The sequence below is a fragment of the Indicator indicator genome, chromosome 6, assembly GCF_027791375.1.
Source record: "Indicator indicator isolate 239-I01 chromosome 6, UM_Iind_1.1, whole genome shotgun sequence".
NCBI lineage: Eukaryota > Metazoa > Chordata > Aves > Piciformes > Indicatoridae > Indicator > Indicator indicator.
In genome coordinates, this window is record NC_072015.1 from 8,829,171 (window position 1) to 8,848,858 (window position 19,688).

General features: G+C 43.1%; 1 protein-coding gene across 1 annotated transcript in view; it reads left to right on the forward strand.

Annotated features, from left to right (window-relative positions):
* Positions 1-19,688, forward strand: part of PHACTR1 (phosphatase and actin regulator 1) — a 326,072-nt gene that overhangs the window by 249,863 nt on the left and 56,521 nt on the right. The window contains exon 6 of the mRNA XM_054381958.1: positions 11,792-11,977. Within this exon, the coding sequence (XP_054237933.1) occupies positions 11,792-11,977 (186 nt within the window). The remainder of the gene's footprint in view (positions 1-11,791; positions 11,978-19,688) is intronic.

Genomic DNA, 19,688 nt, shown 5'->3' on the forward strand with positions numbered 1-19,688 from the left:
CCCTGTTCTTTGTTCTTAATCTCTTTTTTACTGTTCCCAGGACTTCATTCCAACAAGCGTGATTGTGTCTTTGTTCCAGGGTCGATCTCCATCTATCGAAGTCATTGATTTGGCTTCTTGCAACCCTTCTTCATATATGTAAAAAAGCCTGTTTCAAAGCACAATTAACCATTGCCTGTAAACACTGCAACAGAGAACACAGATTGCAATACAAATAAAAATAAACAAACATCCCAAACCAAATTTTACCAACTGTAAAATCCATCCTTGCAGTTCTCCAAAGAGATTACCAAAGAGATCAAATCCATCACCTTGTCTGAGTTTCTTAACTCCATCCTGTAAGTTCTGCATACTTTTATGTGTAGATTGAGAATGATCAGAAAGATCATACAACACAAGCCATCAAAATCCTGACACCCATGGGCTTGTGCTAACAACAAAAAAAAAAATCTATAGCTTCCCTATTCTGCAGCATTGCATGCCTAACCAAATGAACGTCCAGTAGTAGTCCACTTAAGGTAAGAGAAGTGGCATTATTTTGTTTAGATAACCAACACCCCGACTGACTGAGGATTGCTAGTGCTTGAGCAACTGCAACCCCAAGTTTCAACACTGATGCCACTATTATCTTATCAGGACCCCAAAAGTCTGTATTATCTTTACAATCAGGTTGATAGCCATGAGCACTTTGCTTATGCTGTCTAAGCTTATGAGTTGCAATCATTGATATATTGGGTGTTAATATTGTCAACCTTCCTAAACCACAGGGTCCTCCTTCATGTGCAAGGAGATGCCAGATCATACTCTATCCCCACAAATGAAAAAGAATCTGGGGGGTAGGCTCATTGGACTATTATTGGACCTTGACAAATTTCCAGCAGTATAATTACACCAAGTACTACTATTTCTATAAGCATCTAAGCTAGCATTCATTTTAACCACTCCTAACAAATTAATTTCCTGTGGTTCTAATCCACTAACCCTCAGATACGGTGTTCACCTGTCCCATGATTCAACGTGATTTTTAGGATCGATAACTAGAGCTTTTTGCCCAACTAGTACTGGCCAGTCATCAACAGGTATTCCTACAGGACACGTTGAAATGGGATTCCCTGGTGACGCCATTGAGAGAGGGTATCTTGTGCTGTCTTATTGGCCAAGATGATCCATATGCTGGTCTTAGGTTGTGGTAGGACCCATATCACTGTGGCTGCCGTGATCAAGGTGATAAAGGTGGAGATAGGAATGGCCACACTCATTGTGGGCCAGTTCCTATGGAAACACAAGCATAGCCTCTACCCCAAGTTATGATAGAATAAGGCCTTTCCCATTGGCCTGAATTTAAGTCTTTTATCATTACTTGAGCTTTTACTTTTACTGGCTGCAGATTACTATAACCGAAATGTTTTTGAATTGGGGATCCAACATCTGTCCAATGATTTTAAAAATTGAGAATGTAACATGCTTTTGCTACGCTTTCCTGAGGGGACATACCCCCACTTCCCCTTTTTTGTTTTTGCAACATAATTTTCGAAGTGCCATGAGCATATTCAATTACTGCTTGGCCTGTGGGTGAGTGTGGAATGCCCATAGGATGTTAAATGCCCCATTGCTGAAAAAAGCTATTTGTTTTACCAGCAACCTATCCTGGCCCATTATCCATTTTGATTGTTTTTGGTACCCCTAATGTTGCAAAGGCCATCAAAAGCTGTTTGCATACACCTTTAGCTTTTTCACCTGCGTGGGCAGATGCAAAAATACAGGTAGAAAAAGTATCAATTGAAACGTAAACATAATGTATCTTGCCAAACTCAGGTATATGAGTAACATCTGTTCGCCATATTTCCAGGACATTCAGCCCTCTAGGATTAATCCCACCTGAAGGTGCTGGTAAAATATGTTGACAGTCAGGACAAGACTGGATTATTTGCTTTGCTTTTCAAGTGTCAGTTGAAAAGCACGTTGTAGAGCCTTTGCATTTTGATGGTAAAATTAATGGGATAAACAAGCTTGTGCAAATCAATCCAGCACAATCACTGTGCCAGCTAATGGGTCAGCTTCTGCATTGCCTTGCGAAATGAGTCCTGGTAAAGAGGTGTGAGAACGAACATGTTGCATAAAATAAGGGTTTGAGCCATGCTCTAAGAGCCATTTCTGCTGCAGCAAAAGTGCACTATTGATCTTTCAGGCAGGAAGTGATGAGGTAGCTGCAAAAAGTCCTAGGGCAATGAAGAGGGACTTCATGGACTTGTGCTCCTGATCCCTTCACCAGTTGCCTCAAGTTGTGTGGGAATGAGGAAGACAGAACCAGGAAGAGCCAGCAAATCAATGTCTGGCTTTGTGATTGGTGTCACCAGCAGGACTTTGGCTTCTTTGACCATGGATTACTTTGCAAGACACCAGGCAACAGGTAGAAAGGGCCTATGCCTATCTCAAAGGGGGAAAAAGAATCCTGGGGCAAGAGCTAGCAAGGTTCATCTACAAGGCTTGAAACAGCACGGGGATGAAACCAGCATTGCTACAGAGAAGCCAGTGGGACAGTGTGCTAGTGAGGTTTTGGAGTTGGCCCACCTCAGTGGTGTGAGGGATAGCAATCCAGGTGTCACTAAAGATGCAGGAATCAATAGAGTGGTCACTATGGAAGCATCCATGAAGAACCTGGTAGGAACTAGGGCCACTTTCCCTAAAAAGCTGGTAGGACCATTAGCTCAGACGAAGTGCATTTATACCACTGCGTGCAGCACAGGTAACAAGCAGGAGGAACTAGAAGCCATTGTGCTGCGAGGCAACTGTGACATAGTAGCAATCACAGAGACATGAGGGTCAGTCTCTTGTCACATGTAACAAGTGAGAGGTCAAGGGGAAGTGGCCTCAAGTTGTGCCAGGGAGGGTTCGGGTTGGATATTAGGAAAAATGGCTTCACAGAAAGGGTTATCAGTCATTGGAACAGTCTGCCCAGGGAGGTGGTGGCATCACCATCCCTGGATGTATTTAAAAAATGTCTGGATGTCTCCTTCTCTGGAGACTTTCAAGACCCACCTGGATGTGTTCCTGTGTGTCCTGCACTAGATTATATGGTCCCACTCTGGGACGGAGGTTGGACTCGTGGGTCTCCAGAGGTCCCTTCCAACTCCTAACATCCTGTGATAAGGTCCCTTCCAGCCTCAACAGTTCTATGATTCTAAGGTCTTTTCAAGATTATTGATAAACAGGAGTGCCCCAGCACTGAGCCCTTGGAACACCACTAGTGACTGGCTGCCAAATGGATTTAACGCCATTCACTACCACTCTTTGGGCATAGCCATCCAACCAGTGTTTGATCCAACACAGTGTGTACCTGTCCAGGCCTAGGCAGACAGTTTCTTTCATGAGGATTCTATGGAGGACAGTATCAAAGGCTTTACTGAATCCCAGTACACAACATCCACAGCCTTTCCCTCATCCACCAAATGGGTCACCTTGTCATAGAAGGAGATGACCATTAAGCAGAACCTGCCCTTCAGGAACCCAGGCCTGATCACCTAATTGCTCTGTAAATATGTTATGGCATTCAAGATGATTTGTTCCATGACCTTTCCTGGCAGTGAGGTCAGACTGATGGGTCTGTAATTCCCAAGGTCTTCCTTCCAGCCCTTCTTGATGATGAGTGTCACATTTGCTAGTCTCTGGTCCACTGGGACCTCCCTAGTCAGGACTGCTGATAAATCATGAAGAGTGGCTTGGTAAGCACATCCACCAACTCCTTCAGCACTCTTGGGTGTAACCCATCTGGCCCCACAGACTTGTCTAGGTGGTTCAGCAGGTCACTCACCGTTTCCTCTTCGATTATGGAGGTCTCCTGTTTCCCTCCCTGTCTTCCAGCCTGGGACTAGTTTTCACTATTCAGGACTGAGGCAAAAGCAGGATTAAGTACCTCAGCCTTTTCCTCATCCTTAGTCACTGTTTCCCCCTGCATCCAATAAAGGATGAAGATTCTCCCTAGTCCTTCTGTTGTTAATGTATTTATAGAAGCATATTTTATCTCTTGCAGCAATAGCTAGGTTGAATTCTGGTTGGGCTTTGCCCCCTCTGATTTTCTCCCAGCATAGCTTCACTGCACCATTGCAGTCCTTCTGAGTGGCCCATCTCCCCTCTTCCAAAGGCCAGAAACCATCCTTTCATTCCCAAGTTCCAGCCAAAGCTCTCCATTCAGCCAGGGTGGCCTTCTTCCCCACTATCACATCTTTTGGGACATGAGGATGGCCTGTTCCTGCACTTTTAAGATCTCCTTCTTGAAAAATGCCCAGCCTTCCTCAACTCCTTTATCCTTCAGGATGGCCTTCCAAGGAACACTGCAAATCAGTCTCCTGAACAGACCAAAGTCTTGCTTACTGAAGTCCAAGGTGACAGTTCTGCTAAGCCCCTTCCTTACTTCTCCAAGAATCAAAAACTCTATTAATTCATGATCACTAAGCCCAAGACAGCCTCCATCTGTTCAAGTTCTTACCTGTTAACAAGCAGCAGGCCCAAGAGGGTACCTTCTCTAGTTGGCTCCTTCACCAGCTGCATCAGGAAGTTGCCTTCCACACACTCAGAAAACCTCTGGGACTGTTTCCTCTCTGGTGCATTGTATTCCTAGCACACATCCAGGAAGTTGAAGTCTTTCATGAGAACAAGAAACCTCTCCCATCTGATGATGAGACCAAGTACTTCATAAATTTCATCATGCTGATTGGGTGGTCTGTAACAAACTCCCACCATGGAATCTGCCTTGTTGGCCTTCCCCCTGATTCTTACCCACAAACACTCAACCCTGTCACCTCCATCACGTTGCAGACATTCATATCCCTGCCTCACACAGAGGGCCAGTCCACTGTCTCTTGTGAAAAGCTGGTAGCCACGAATTGCAGCACTCCAGTCATGGGAGTCGTCCCACCACCCATCTATGATAGCTACTATGTCATAGTTTTCTTGCTGCATAATGGCCTCCAGTTTCTCCTGCTTGTTGCCCATACTGTGTGCTTTGGTACAGATGCACTTCAGCTGGGCTAATGGTTCTGCCACCTTCTTGGATGGAGAAATCCCAGTTCCCTCCAGCTGGTTCTCAGATGCTTCAATAGTTAGCAACCTATCAACTCTTGTATCTTTACTGCTGCGTGGTTCATCATGCCCCACCTCCACTAAGATGGACAACCTCAAGACCTTACTACCACACTGGCTCACGTGTACTGGCATGCCACTCCCCAGATTCTCTCTAGCAAGCCTGATTTCATCCCCATCTTCCTCTGAGTCTAGTTTAAAGACCTTTCAAGGAGCCCTGCTAGCTCTTGCCCTAGGATCCTTTTCCCCCTTTGCGATAGGTGTTCCCCACCTGGAGCCAGAAGGCCTGGTGCCTTTGTAAAGCAGACTGTGGTCAAAAAAAAATTCTGCTGCTGGCACCAGCCTCTGAACCATGCTTTAATCATGTGTTTTCCAGGACCCTTCAGTATTCTTCTCTGCCACTGAAGGGACTGAGGATTACCTGTGCTCCCGATCCTTCAACCAATCACCCCAGTGGCCTGAAGTCCCTATTAATCACTTCTGGGCTTTTGTCCCCAGCCTCATCACTGCCAACCTGCATTACCAGTAGCAGGTAACAATCAGAAAGCCAGACCAGACCAGGCAGTTTCCTGGTGATCTCTCTAACCCAGACCCCAGGCGGGCAGTTGACTTACCTGTAGGGTGAATTTGGTTGGCATATGGGGCCCTCTGTTCCCCTCAGAAAGGAATCCCCTAAGAGAGCTGGAGAGCTGCACGGCTGCATGATTGTGCGGGAGCTCCCACGTTCCTTCTGGCAAGTGCTTTTGGCTGAGTGGTACAACGGCCAGGTCCTCTTTCTGGAGAGTGATGATTACTAGCTGAGTTCGCTGGGTCAGGAGCGGGGACCACTCACCACCAATTGAACTTACCTCTTGTACTGGCAATCTGACCCACCTAAGTGACGCCCACGGGCTGCTTGTTCGCTCCCTAGGAGCTTCGTCTGTGACGGGGAGGGTGTGGTGCGCTCAGCCAGTGACCGTTGGTGCCTTGCCGCCGCACTTAGCTCTGCCGCCGGGGGTGTCGGCTGCGCTCGCGCCGCCTCAGCCGCCCGCCCATGCGGTGCCCGACTCCGGCTCAGGCCGGCCGCTTTTCCCGGTTTTAAAAAGCCCTCAGAAGAACCTTCTGTCGGCTCTTTTTGCCTCAAATCCCTTCGCCAGTGCGGGTTTACCTGCACTGGAGCTGGTCTCCTCGGCGAGTGCCCGTTGGCACGTTGAGGCTTGGTTTAGCTCTGCCGCCTCAGCAGCCCTCGCGCCCACGAGCGGGCGACTGCCAGCACAGGCCAGCGCTGTCCCGGCTGCAGAAAGCCACAAAAGAACTTGTTGGCTGCACTTTACACCGCGATTCCCTTTCCCAGTGCGGACTTAGCAATACTGAAGCTCGTTGGCCATGATGCTGCTTCATCCTATTTCTGGTGCAAAAAGCAGAGACATCAGGTTTTTTCGTTGTTAGGTGCCACTAAAAGGGAATCTACAGTCCAAAACACCTGGACTTCTTACTCGGTATCCTGCGTTATTTCCTGCTGGTTGCAGACACAGGAAGCTAAGAATTGGTACTCCTCCTTGAAAGAAAGAGGTAGGACAGAGAAGAAAGTGGGTGACAGAAGACTGGAACAGGCTGCCGGGGGGTTGTGGAGTCTGCCTCTCTGGAGGTATTCAAGACCTGCCTGCTGCGTTCCAGTGTGATCTGCTCCAGGTGATCCTGCGCTGGCAAGGGGGTTGGACTTGATGGTCTTTAGAGGTTCCTTCCAGCCCCTAACATTCTGTGATTCTGTAATACACAGGAATAGTAACAGTGATTGAGTAGCTTTGGTGATACGGGATATGAGTAAGGCAAGATGTGTAGAGCAAAAGCAATATTTCTTTCAGTGGTGCAATAATCTGAGAGTAATTCTAATAAAGGATATATCTCAAGGCGAATCTTAAGTGAATGCAACAATTTCCTTGTAATTCCTCTTATAATACTTCAAGAAAAGACACTACTAGCAGCTTTATTTGATGGTAACACCTTCCAAGCCAAGAAGCATCTTGCACAGACAATAGATGTAGCCATAATGTTAAATCTTTTTGTCTCCTTTCCTAAAAGATGGGCAAAGCAGACCAAAGCAGTAATTTTGCCTTTTTCTGTCTTTAAAAGATCCATACAAATCAATGAAACTCAGTATGGGTAGAGTGAACAGGAACAAAAATCCTGGAGCCTTGGAGTGTGGTTTTGTCATATCTTCTATGTTGAAAACCAGAATTAGTTTGTTTGCCTGCTGTTCAAAAAGACATTCTGACCTATTTGCTTCATGGTTTGTTGGCTATTCAGGGGACTTTGTGTCATGCAACAGGTGAAAGCAGAGCACGGTAAGGACAGTAAGGCACAGTGTTCACACATAGGAGAGTCACTGCATTGCAGCCGCTATATTTGGGAAAGAAATGCTTTTATCACTTCAGTGACCCCCACACTTAAACTAGTCAAGTGAAACCACTGCAGAAACCTTTCCTAGCGAGGGCCAGACTCATGACCAAATCAGTTTTTGTCATCTTCCATTCCAGGCTTCTGTGAGTTGAGTCTTCTGGAATGTGGGCACAGGCTATAATTTTTTCAAATACTGTGTGCTTTGGGAAAAATAGTAACTCAAAGTATCTGATGAGGCACCTGCTGTTCTAATAGTTTGTGGGCAAGCAGTGCCAAGAGGTTAAAACTATGGTTTAAGTCTGCAAGGCAGAACATGCTACAGCATTTAGAAGAACTGATTTTTGCTGTACTATTGCTCCTACACATAGCTTTGATTTTTATGTGAAGGTATAACTGTCCCAAAAGCAACTCTGTCTTTAGAATTGCCCACTGTTCCATGATAGCAAAGAGTTAAATCTACTTGTAGTATTTTGATACCTCTTGTTTTATCTGAACATAGATGAGATTGCCCGTAGTGAGAAATTCCTGAATATGTGTGTGTAAGGAATGCTTGCTTCTGAGGTGATGGTACAATGGTTCTTCAAGGAAGCATGAGCAGTCTTTGTGTTTTATACTTCTGTATTTCTATACTCTCTAGCTAATCAAAATGATAGATGTAGACTTAAAATTCAGGCTACCCAATTCCTAAAAAGATTTGGACATGTTGCACTTGGTCTTGAAGGTTTTGTGGCAGTATGTGAGCATAGTTTGAAGAAGCAGCTTTGGTAATGCAGTAAGGAGGAAGGCATGGCAGCCATGGGAGAGACAGATGTGCAGCAATGAAATCATATGTTGAAAGGTTTTGATCTTCTCTAGAAGCAGGGAAGACATCCGTGTGTCAGTCTGATTCAAACTCTATGGGATCCCACAAAATTGGGGGTCTGCTTAAAGAATGATAAGATCCTAGCCACTGTGCTAAACCTAGGAATCAGCCCCAGGGTCATGTATTCACTATGTGCAAGAGCACTCCATTCTCCATTCTCTAGCCCATGGAGGCCATGGCAGAGAAGGACATGACTTTTTCTCTGCCCTTCCTAGTCTTTACTATCAAGAATGCTTGCTTGGACAGTCTTACTGAGAGCAGGCAAGTACTGAAGGAGATGACCCAAAGTGGAAAATAACCCAAGATTTGAAAGTCTCCTCATCATTTTGGCTTCCATCTGGGGAAGGAGCACATGACCATGGCACATTTCAGACATGCAGGGAGTTTCCTAATCTAAGCTGTTCAGAGTGAAAAGACATGGTGAGAGAGTAGGAAAAGCTTCAACATAAAGAGCAACAAAAGGTCTGCATCAGTCAGTGGGATGCATTGCTGCAGGCTGTCTTTAAAAAGCACCTGAAAGTGGAAGTGGCAGGGGGAGTTCTGGAGTGCAACCCATGCTTAGACAATACATTTTGAAAATATCATCTACACATGTCTGGGCCTTCACCTCATGCTTTTATCTTCACAAGCTAAAGCAAAGTGTCTGCCTCAAAGTGTTTCATCTGAGGTCTGTTTCTTCAGTGACTTCAGGTGTGCTGAATAACAGACAAGTAGCCTACATGTGCTCCTGGTGCTGCAGAGGTCAAGCTGCTCTCTGTGGTCCTGTTCAGATCCAGCTGATGCAACTCAGACAGCATTATCAAAGCTCAAGCATTTAGGAAAAGTCATTCTCCACTAAGCAGCAGCAGGCTCTCTGAAAACACAGGAGAAGATTTAGCAAGTTTGAGAATGAAAAATTACAAATATTATCACTGTGCAACACTAACTTTAAACTCAGACTAACTGATTTATCCATGTATATGTAATAATTGCATCACCAGGATTATTTTCATTTGTATATCAGCTCACCAGATTAGCTTTTAGTACTTTATAAAAGTAATGGGTAATTTCCTTTTTATGTGTGGTTGTCAGTACTCTGATCCAGGATTAATTCACACTAAGATATATTTCGCTCTACAAATTATTGTGTCTGAATCTTTGATCTGTTTGCTGTACTTGAACAGCTCCCCATGTAGCTCTTCCTTAAGTATGATCTGATTCAGTCATGTCTGATGATTTCAGTCAAATCCAAGGACAAGTTTCAGAGTCTAAATGAGGATTTGAGATATTCAGAGGATATGCTGTCAGTACAGAGAACTGGCATGCTTGTTATTAAGAGAAGAAATAAAAGCCAAAATTTTATCTCACATTTTCCTTTTTTGTAGTCATAAACCTTCAGCATGTCACTTGAGTGCTGTCTTCTTAAATCAGGCTGAATATACCTTGAGAAGTGCAAAATGGACTTAAGGCAGTAAGATTTCAAGGTGCTCAGCACATTACAATACGCATCCCACTTAATTAAAAATGTGTAGACATAGTTCCAAAATATAAATGTTACTTGTTTTATCATGCATATTCTTGTTTGGTCACAGTTGCAGTCAAATTTGGTCCTTCACTGAATTAATGAATATTGCTGGACACAGTCACTGCTTTTCATTCAAGAAACAATTGCTCTGCATAATAAACAGTTACAGTCATAAACCCAGGTAACTGGGACAACAGCAGCCCCTATTCTAAACACATGTAAAGGTGTGTATTTATAAAAGGGAAAAAGCAAGCACAGAATACTTGGCATTCTCCCCCAACAGTTAAGTCAGAAAACGTTCATCTTAAATACTGGCTGAACTCTTGTTTGATTTTTGCAGCCTAGGGAAACAGGCAGGTTTATGTTGAATGACCACAGCAGTCAGAAGGAGACTGCGCGGCAAACAATTGCCCAAAACCTTCTGTTGTGTTTAATGTTGCCAGCTTTTGGCCAGCTCAGTTGATTGTTCCTGAAAGCTGTGGATAGAGTTTCAGAATTGTATGATGTGGCTATGTAGCAGGTCTTCAGAAAGTCTCCAAAAAGCCCAAGAAAGTCAAGACCTTGGTATTTCTAATAATTCCAAAATAAGCAGGAGAAGACCATCTTCACTTGATATAGAGAAGCTTTAAAAGGCAGAAACATAATTCTGAGTATTTCACAGGTAACATATTTCCAGACTTGTTAATTGCTATGTCCTGATGCTTAGGTGAGATTTTACTTCCCTCTTATCAGTATTGGTTTCCAAAGTGTTTTGTGCATCTTAGCAGTGTGAGGGGAAAATACGTGATCATTGTACATCTCTGTTTGGTACTTTCAGCAGTAACATTGCTAATCAGAGGTGCCCAAAAATCCAAGAGCCAGATCCTGAAATCAAGAGTTTGACTTAAAATAAATGAATTTTAATGCATAGTAAAATTAGGCTCCATTTATTTGCTTGCTGGCTTTTAACAGTCCAGGTTACATTCCAGTTATATTTTCAGATTTTTCACTCGTAACCATAGAGGTTGAACATTTTCCTTTATAAAACTATAATTGAGACATCCATGTAGTCTTTGCCTCCAGGTACCAGAGTGCTGTGCATAGCAACTTCTGAGATGAAAATCATGCAGGCTGACACCATAGAGAACAAGCTGATCCCTTACTTCTGTTCTTTATTATTTCTAATGTCAGGTGGCATTTGATAGGAAAGAAACTACCAGCTGCTGTTACAGAAATTTTGCTCATATAGAGGAGATATTAGTAATAACAACTTTAAAAACAGGCTTTCTAAATAGAATATGCTGTATCCCAGTATCAATATCTTACACCAGGCAACTATAAAAATTATTCTGTCCATTACTTAAAGTCTTGATGGTGGGAGCTCTACTGTTTTCCTTTGTGTGTAAAATGGGGACATAATTCTGTGATTTTTGCTTGTGTTCCTCCATGGCATAAGAACTGATGGAAGAGAATAATTCTTCTTCCTATTAAAATACTATAAATGCTATACTGTGTATATTAGTATTCTTTAACAAAGCTCTATAGCTTCAGTTCCAGTCCATTCTCATTCCTGACTTCCCAATTTCAACAGAGACAGAGAGAAAAGAGATTTTGTAGTCTCCCGAATGGGGCTGCATGGCTTTGACTATGGATCATAATGACCATCCTAGGGTAAGCAAAGGATCCACACAGATACTTGACAGATCCTTTCCAAATCTTAATAATCCCTTAAGGCAAGCAAAATGCTATCAGGCTTCTGTGAAACTGTAGTGAACAGAACATTACAGTCAGACATCTCCAAAAATTGTTCCTTGCAACTCATATTTTGAAATACAAACCATATTGTTTTTTGTATACATAAAGGATCTCAGACCAGGTTTCTCATTTGAAAACAAGCTAATGGAGATAGCAAATTTCATTTAAAATTCTTTCTGCTTCTTATTTATGTGTCTTCTGTTGTCATTCTGCTTTCCTCCACTTACGAACAGATGGGGAACTTTCCATACCAAATGAAGAAGGAGCTTTGGAGAATGGACAGCCTCTGGGCTCCACACAAGTGCTGAGCTCCAGTCAGGTATCCCTGCCAGCCCTAGCAGAACTGGAGTCGGGTCCAGCATCTGGGGAACCCTGCTCATATGAGGTGCTCCCAACCACCGAGATCATGGATGGGACAGGTAACATCTTGTTTACAAGCTATTTGAAACAAATTTTTTTACTTCTAATACTTGGTATCTATCCCTGAGAAATTCTTGTTGAATACGAAGGTATTCAAGTGGAGAAGGAGGTGACAGCATACAGATTGTCACTGCATGCTCTATGAGAAGTTTTGACTAACTGGGTATAGAAGTTACCTCGACACAAGTGACCTTGTTATAAGTAAGGCAAAGTCCTTGCCCTTTGTGAACATTTAAGAGTAGATTTTCTTTGGCTATGTCTCAGCTGTGCCAATGAGCTCTAAAGTAGAGAGTTGACAATGTTTTTAAACCCTAGGTTACAACTTCATGCCCTTTAGCTGCTGCATGGTGTTGGATGATGTTCACACCATGCATCTTTCAGGAGCAACACAACTAACTGCACTACCATAGGTGAGACTCTCTGCACTTCTTCTCCAGCCCATGCAGAGGGACAGCAAGGCTGTACAGCTAGGTTAGCTCCTCTTTCTGTATCACTTAATACTGAGAGTTGTAGACAAAGGCTGCGTGAGAAAAAGTGACTGGTAGAAGTATTTGTCCATGATCCTGCACAGGTATGCAGCCTCTTTGAAATGGAGTAGGCCCCGTGAGGTGCTTTTGTGTTTATAGGATAAGTTTAAAGGCCACCTGCTAACATATCTGATCCTGAGCAAGCTGTGGTGACAGACCATCTGAGATGTGACATTTTAAGGCTCTTGATTTGTGTTCAAGATGTGGGAATACATCCCAGCCTGGCATAAGGCAGTTGCCTTCTGTCAGAGGTAACGGGAAATTCAGCTGTTGTGTAGATGTGTGTTACTCCTCGTTCTCTTTTGCTCTCTTTCTTTCACTGCTCCTTTCTGTGTTATATGATGTTTAAGTGAAATCTATTAGTTGTTCTGAATCTGCATTGCTGCTCTGCTTTCCTTGTCTTACTGCGGCTGTACCCTCTGCTGCTTTGCTCGTAACGTTGTTGCGTCTATGATGTGGTTGTGTCCTCCAGTGTCTGAAGAGAGCCCCACATCCAATGAATCCGGCATCCTCCTGTCCCAAGATCCTACAGCTAAGCCAGTCCTGCTACTTCCCCCCAAAAAATCTGCTGCTTTCCCTGGAGACCATGAGGACACCCCTGTGAAACAGTTGTCCCTCCTCAAACAGCCCCCTGCCCTGCCTCCCAAACCTATTGCCAGGATTGCCAGCCACTTAACTGGTAAGTAGGTGTTCCTGGACCCTCAGCACCACTGTTTCCCTTATAGGAAAAACTGCCCTTACAGCAAGGTTCTCCATGTCCTTTCTCCTTCTGTAATGCTGTTTGCACATGTTGTTTTGTGTACTGCTAATGTATCTGTGTTGTACCTCAGGCAGAGATCACAAAGCATTTTCAAACTATAACTTTATCAAGGCTGATTCAAGGCACTTCCCTGCTCGGCTCTAATTACCTAAGACCACTGCTGTGTTTCCTAACCCTCCTCACTCCTACTCATCAAGACTTGCCATCACCACAAAAATTACAGGATGTGCTTTGATGGGAGAGGAAGTATCAGGAAAATACTAGGATATCTTTAAATGCTTTTAATGAGAAAAAGGGTGAGGGTTGAGGAGAAAGGGAGAGTTTTGCTTTCTCATTTTGCCCTTTATTGGCTTCTCTCCTCAACTGCCATCGGGGCAGATCCGCCTGTATACACCTTTTATCTTTCCATATCTTTCTCTTTTACTTAGCCCCCTGATCCTTACACACACCATCCTGTCTTGTGGCTTCTTGCCATTTTTCTTCCTGGCTCACGCTTCCTGCCTAGGTGTTCCCCCTTTCCACCCACACTTTGGCTATTCCCCTCCCATTGGTGAGTCCTGATGATGGGCAGTTCCAGTTCCCAGTGTACAAGATTGCAGTGTCATGCAGCTTATGCAGCAGTTTATCTCTCATTGTATAGCAGCTAGCAACAGCAAAAAACAGAGGCTCTTTGTGTTCCAGATGTTTTTGTAAGTGTTCAGGCTCTTTAGGATTCAAAGCTCTAGGTATATGTGGGTACATTGATGGGTTTCCTCTCTCCAGTCTCTCCACTTAGACCACTGAAGCAAAGCATGCTACCTTTACACAAACCAAAAAAGGTTCCCAGGTGCTTGCCTGCGTCTTCTGAATAGTCTGCTCATAATTGTACCACCCAGGAGGCAGCACCTCAAAATCCTGAGTTCAAAACAAACTGTAGTGCATCTTTGTACTAGGGCAGGTTCTCACTGGGTCAATCTTCATGTGTTAATGCTCTCCTGATCTTTTCAGGGCTGATGTGAGAAATGCTTAGCCCATGTTAATACATTCTAGATTTCCTTTTTTCCCTCACAGCTAATACTCATTTTATTCAGGCTAAGACATATATCAGAAAAGAGCTCAGTAGAAAAGATCATATTCTGGATTTCTTTCATATCTCTTCTATGTAGTCTCTTCATGTTTCTGTTTGGATGACCACACATTTTTGTTCTGTATAGTTTTTGTTCATTTTATGTGAAATCTCTTTACTTTCTTTGCCTGCCAAAGTCTACACATACTGGTTAGTATTTTGCCATGAGTTACAAACTGAATGGGCAGTTCTGAAGCTTGAAAAGCCAGGAGGTCTCTAGGTGAGGACAAAACCCTATGATCTCCCATAATGTCCCATTTACAAGAGCATGGAAGAAATAGTAAAATAGGAATTGTGTAGGAAAAGCATAGGGATCATGTACTGAAAGTCCTTCATTCATAAGCCTTTCTTTTGTAAGAGATAGCAGAAGAATCAAAGGATGAGGGCTTCTGGTGTGGGTTTTTGTGTAAAGTAGAATCAGGCTCAAGCTATCAACATAAGTCAAGTGGTTGGCGGTAATGATTTTTCCATTGAAAGGGAAACAGAACTGTGACTTTTCTTACTTTGTGGTGGCCTTTAGTGGTCTCTCATCAGTGCTAAATAAAGTCTTGTATGTACTTATGGACAGACTCTTGGATGTGCATATACTGAACCCTTAGGGAAAAGGAACAGAGATTCAGATTTAGTCATAAGACACAAATTTAACTGACCCCTATTCCTGATGAAACTGAAAACCACGTTTATAGAAATATTATAAATAAAAGTATTCAACATATTCTTAAGGGTCTGTTTACTTTGGTGGTCTAAAGGATATACATATTGTTCAATGCCTTGTGTTCTCCACTGGCAAGTATTTTAGCCATGTGTAATCTCTAGAAATGAGCAATCAATCCCAATGAAGCACACTCATCAGTGAGAAGCAAAATTAATGCTATTCTTTTACTAATTACTCCAGAGACATCCTCATCTCATGTTTGAGAAAACAAGTAAAATCTGAATTCTGGCATTCGAGGTGAAGACTTTTCTGTTCTAGTTGCATACTCATTTGTCTGCCAAAAGTTTTTTGAAAAGGTTGAAGGACAAATTAAGACATACTTGGTTTAATGGTCTGGTAGTTCTGTTCAAGAAAACTGAAGGGAGAAATGTGATCTTATGAAGCATTCAGATACACATCTGAAAATGCAGAAGCATCTCAGCTTCTGTCTTAGGATACATACATGCATGTGTATCTCTGTACAGGTACACACAGAAAGATGTTTTATGTAAGCATATATCATAAAAAAGGAAGGAGGGAAATGTTTTAAATACAAAGCTTCCTTTGATCCTGACCACCTTCTTCATGTGAACATATCTCAAATTTTTTCCATAAAGACACTAAGAGTGACTTGTATGGTTTGGCAAAGGACTTAATGCAGGTTTTAGAAATGGAAAAAAAAGCATTCCTCACCTCTGAAAGCATTTGTGAACTGTCTCAAACATCTATCTGCCTGTGCCAAAACAAAGATTGGCCTTTCCCTCGATAAGAAATGCACATAAAAGAGCAGGCCTAAAATAAACATGTAAAAGTACATGTAATTTTGGTGAGAATGAAAATAAAAAGTATTTTTTAAAGGTGACAAGAAGAAAAAATTTCCTCTAGGAAATATAAATCACACAACCTTGGCATGCTGCTTCTCAAGGCTGAGGTACCATGGAGACAGTTCAGGAACAGGGACAGAGCGAGGAGCACACTGCAGAGCAGCCACTGGGAGTGGCACCACTGCCACTGCAGAAGACAGTCCGTTCTTTGCCTCACACCATCTTCCATGCTCTTGGTGATGCTGCCTCCACAAGGAACATCCCTATCACAGCACTGGATGTGCAAGTGCCCACACAGCCCTAGAAGACAGGCAAGCCTTGAAGAAAAACATGATCCTAAACTGTTTTGATACTGGTATTTCACTGCTGTTGACCAATCACCTCCTGATAAGCCTTATACTAATTATTATTATTATTAGACAACATTCATGGACAGAATCTCTTTCATCTTTTTGATTTTTCGGTATCCACATGCAGAACCCAAAACATTTAAGACAACGCTTGCAGCCTGCTTCATTGAAAATATTAGGAGGAGCTGAAATAGTCACCTGGGACCAGATTTATTTGGACAGCTGGGGTAAAGACCTCAGATTATCATAAACTCTTTAATGGCCAAAAGTGACAAGAAGACTGGTCATATCTGATGTACTAGATAACATACCCAGTGGTGTAACGCTCCTTTTGATCTTGGTTCATTAAGCTGTTACTTCTCACCAGCACAGATCACGTTTTCTGAAATGAATTAGATATTTTCCATTTAAAAAAATGAATCACCAATAACCCATAAAGTCCTGACAATGTCAGAGCACAAAAGACATGCTGATAAGTTGGGATCTCAGCAACTCCTAAGTCGTTTTGAACCCAAATTTAGCCTAGTATTACAGTAGGTTGTAGCTTTGGTCATATCTGGCCACTCAGCTATTATATTTAAGCTATGAAAAACCTGTCACATTCTTTGCTTTCTTCATTCAGTATTTTGAGAATAGGCCCAGCACATTTTTAGTTCTGGGACTGTGCTTTCTAGTGATGTCTAATTCATAATTAGAGGCAAACATTTACCAGGGTAGGAAATACTACAAGTCCCAAGAAGTTATTTCTGATAATGCATACAAGCCAAGGATGAGGTTTGGGAACATAGATGCCTGTGGTCCTTCCACAACATATCTGCTTTTTACTTACAGCATTATGAAAATATTTACAGCTACAATTTAGCTAATAAATATTCTCTGCAGTATCCTATAACACAAGTTACATATCTCAGAAAGGTCATCTATAGGTGAGCCCAAGACATTATCCACAAGCTTTCTTCTATGTCATCTTACCTCCTGCTGCCTGTTTTGGCATGCTACGCTCCTGAAGACAGATTACATTCATGTGAGGGCAATGGATAATTCTCTTTTCACTGTGTGCTTGAGGGAGAAGCAACAGAGCGAAAGCAACTTTCCTTCACCAGCATCCTCCAGGTTCTAATGGGAAATTGGATCCTGATGCAGTTGGTTTCTCCATGCTTCTTCTGCCTGCTTCTATCTGAGGTGGAGTGCCTAGCATATGCAGGCATCAAGAAATCATCTCCTTGAAACCATCCTTGAAACTATCTTCAAAGCTCTCCATGGGAATTCATGCAGAGCTGTTCTTTTCCACCTTTAGGCTAAGTGTGCTTTGCTTGTGTTCTCAAATTTGACTTGAACCTTGGATGCACATGTAGTATGGAAGAACAGCAAAGAATTTGTCTGAAATCTTCCCTGAAGACCTGACTACATATCTTGATGTAGTCAGCAGGAAGTGCATGGCAAATCTTTAAGGACAGTTTTTAACTTATGAATCTGCTCAAAACTCATTGAAATAAGAAAAGAAACTCCTGCTGTTCAGGTGCAAGGGATCCCAGAAGATAAGACTTGAAAAAGTAAAAGCTACTTGTCCAAATGCTACCAGCAAGTAGCAGGCACATCACCCCGTTCCCACTAGGGAGCTATTGCAATAGGCCATACTAGGTTTTGCACAGATTGTTTTTCCCATTATTTTCCAGAATTAATTACTTGGATGGAATATAAAGAGTAACTCATTAACTATAAGTTGTATTACTTGTAGTTGTATATGGTGCAACAGAGGTCACCGTATAAGGTGGGAAGGAACCTCAGCAAGTCTGCAGTCCAACCACTTGCTCAAAGCCTTATCCAGCCAGCTCGAAGGATGCCAACTGCACAACTTGTCTGGGCAAATGTGTTTCACTGTTTGGTTCTTCTTATGGGGAAAAATGTTTTCATTGTAGTCCAGTCCAGAACCTCTCTCATCTCCTTCTCTCACCATGCACAACTGTAAAGAGCCTGGCTCCACCATATTGATAACCTGCTCATAGTGCTGGAGGGCTGTGGTTAGGTTCCCTCCCACAGCTGTCTTTTTTCTGAGCTGAACAAGCCCTGGTACTTCATCTTCTCCTCACAGGTCAGGTACTCCAGCCCTTAACCATCATGGTGGCTATCTACTCAACCCATTCTAGGTTTATGACGTTTTAACTTGGGGGCCTAAAGCTGGACAAAATAATGCAGATATGGTCTGAGAAGTGCCAAATAGAAGAGGAGTAATCCCTTGATCTCCTGCCTGTGCGTTTGTTTCTACAACACAGGAGGCTATTGTCCTTCCTTACTGTTGGGGTACAATGCTGGCTCCTGTTTGGCATTACAAGATGTCAAGAAAGAGTTTTTCTCCTGTTGGCAGGATAATAAACATAGCACTGCCACAAGCCCAGCATTCCCAGGCATGCCCTCTTACACCATGCAGTAGTTGTGCTGGTGCAGGATTTGAGGATATTCATGACCTTTTCTAGCAGCCCCGTTGGAGCAATATTTGCTGCCATACATCCAGAACTTCTGAACACTGTCTGCAGCAGGAGTATGTGCAACATGTGCTGACCAACTCTACAGCCATATTCAGTGGCTGGGAAGCATCAGAGTGGTGTAGTTAGCGTACAACTCCAGTGTCCTCACAAACACATGAGCAAACCTTCTGTGCAGTGAACCAAAGCATATTTATTGGTCCCCTGAAAAAAACAAAATTAACTGCAACTGCAACTATAGGAATTAGCAAATGGTTAGAAAATAGAATAAAATGGTTTGGGTTGGAAGGAACCTTTAATGGTCATCTAGTCCAACCGCCCTGCAGTGAGCAGGGACATCTTCAAATAGATCAGGTTGCTCAGAGCCCCATCCAGCCTGACCTTGACTGTTTCCAGTGATGAGGCACATAACCTTTCTGTGGGCAACCTGGGCCAGTGTTTTTTTGCCCTAATCGTAAAAGATTTTCTCCTTTTATCCAGTCTAAATTTTCCCTCTTTTAGTTTAAAACATCACCCATTGTCCTGTCACAACTGACCTTGCTAAAAAGTCTTGTCTTTCTTCTAGGCCTCCTTTCTTATAGGTCCCCTTATCTTTCTTATAGGCTGCAATAAGGTCTCCCTGCAGACCTCCAGGCTTAACAACCCCAACTCTCTCAGCCTGTCCTCATAGGAGAAGTATATCCTCATATCATTTTTGTGGCCCTCTTCTGGACCTGTTCCAAGGGGTTCATGTCCTCCTTGTGCTGAGTACTCCAAAGCTGGACACAGCACTGCAGGTGGGGTCTCAGCAGAGCAGAGTAGAGAAACAGAATCACCTGCCTCATCCTGCTGGCCACACTTCTTGTTATGCAGCCCAAGATGCACTTGGCCTTCTGGACTGCAAGTACACATAATGCATCTATACTGATGGGATAAGGGCTGACCTGTTTATCATAGGCCTGGTGTTCAGCAAATATTGTGACAGCCA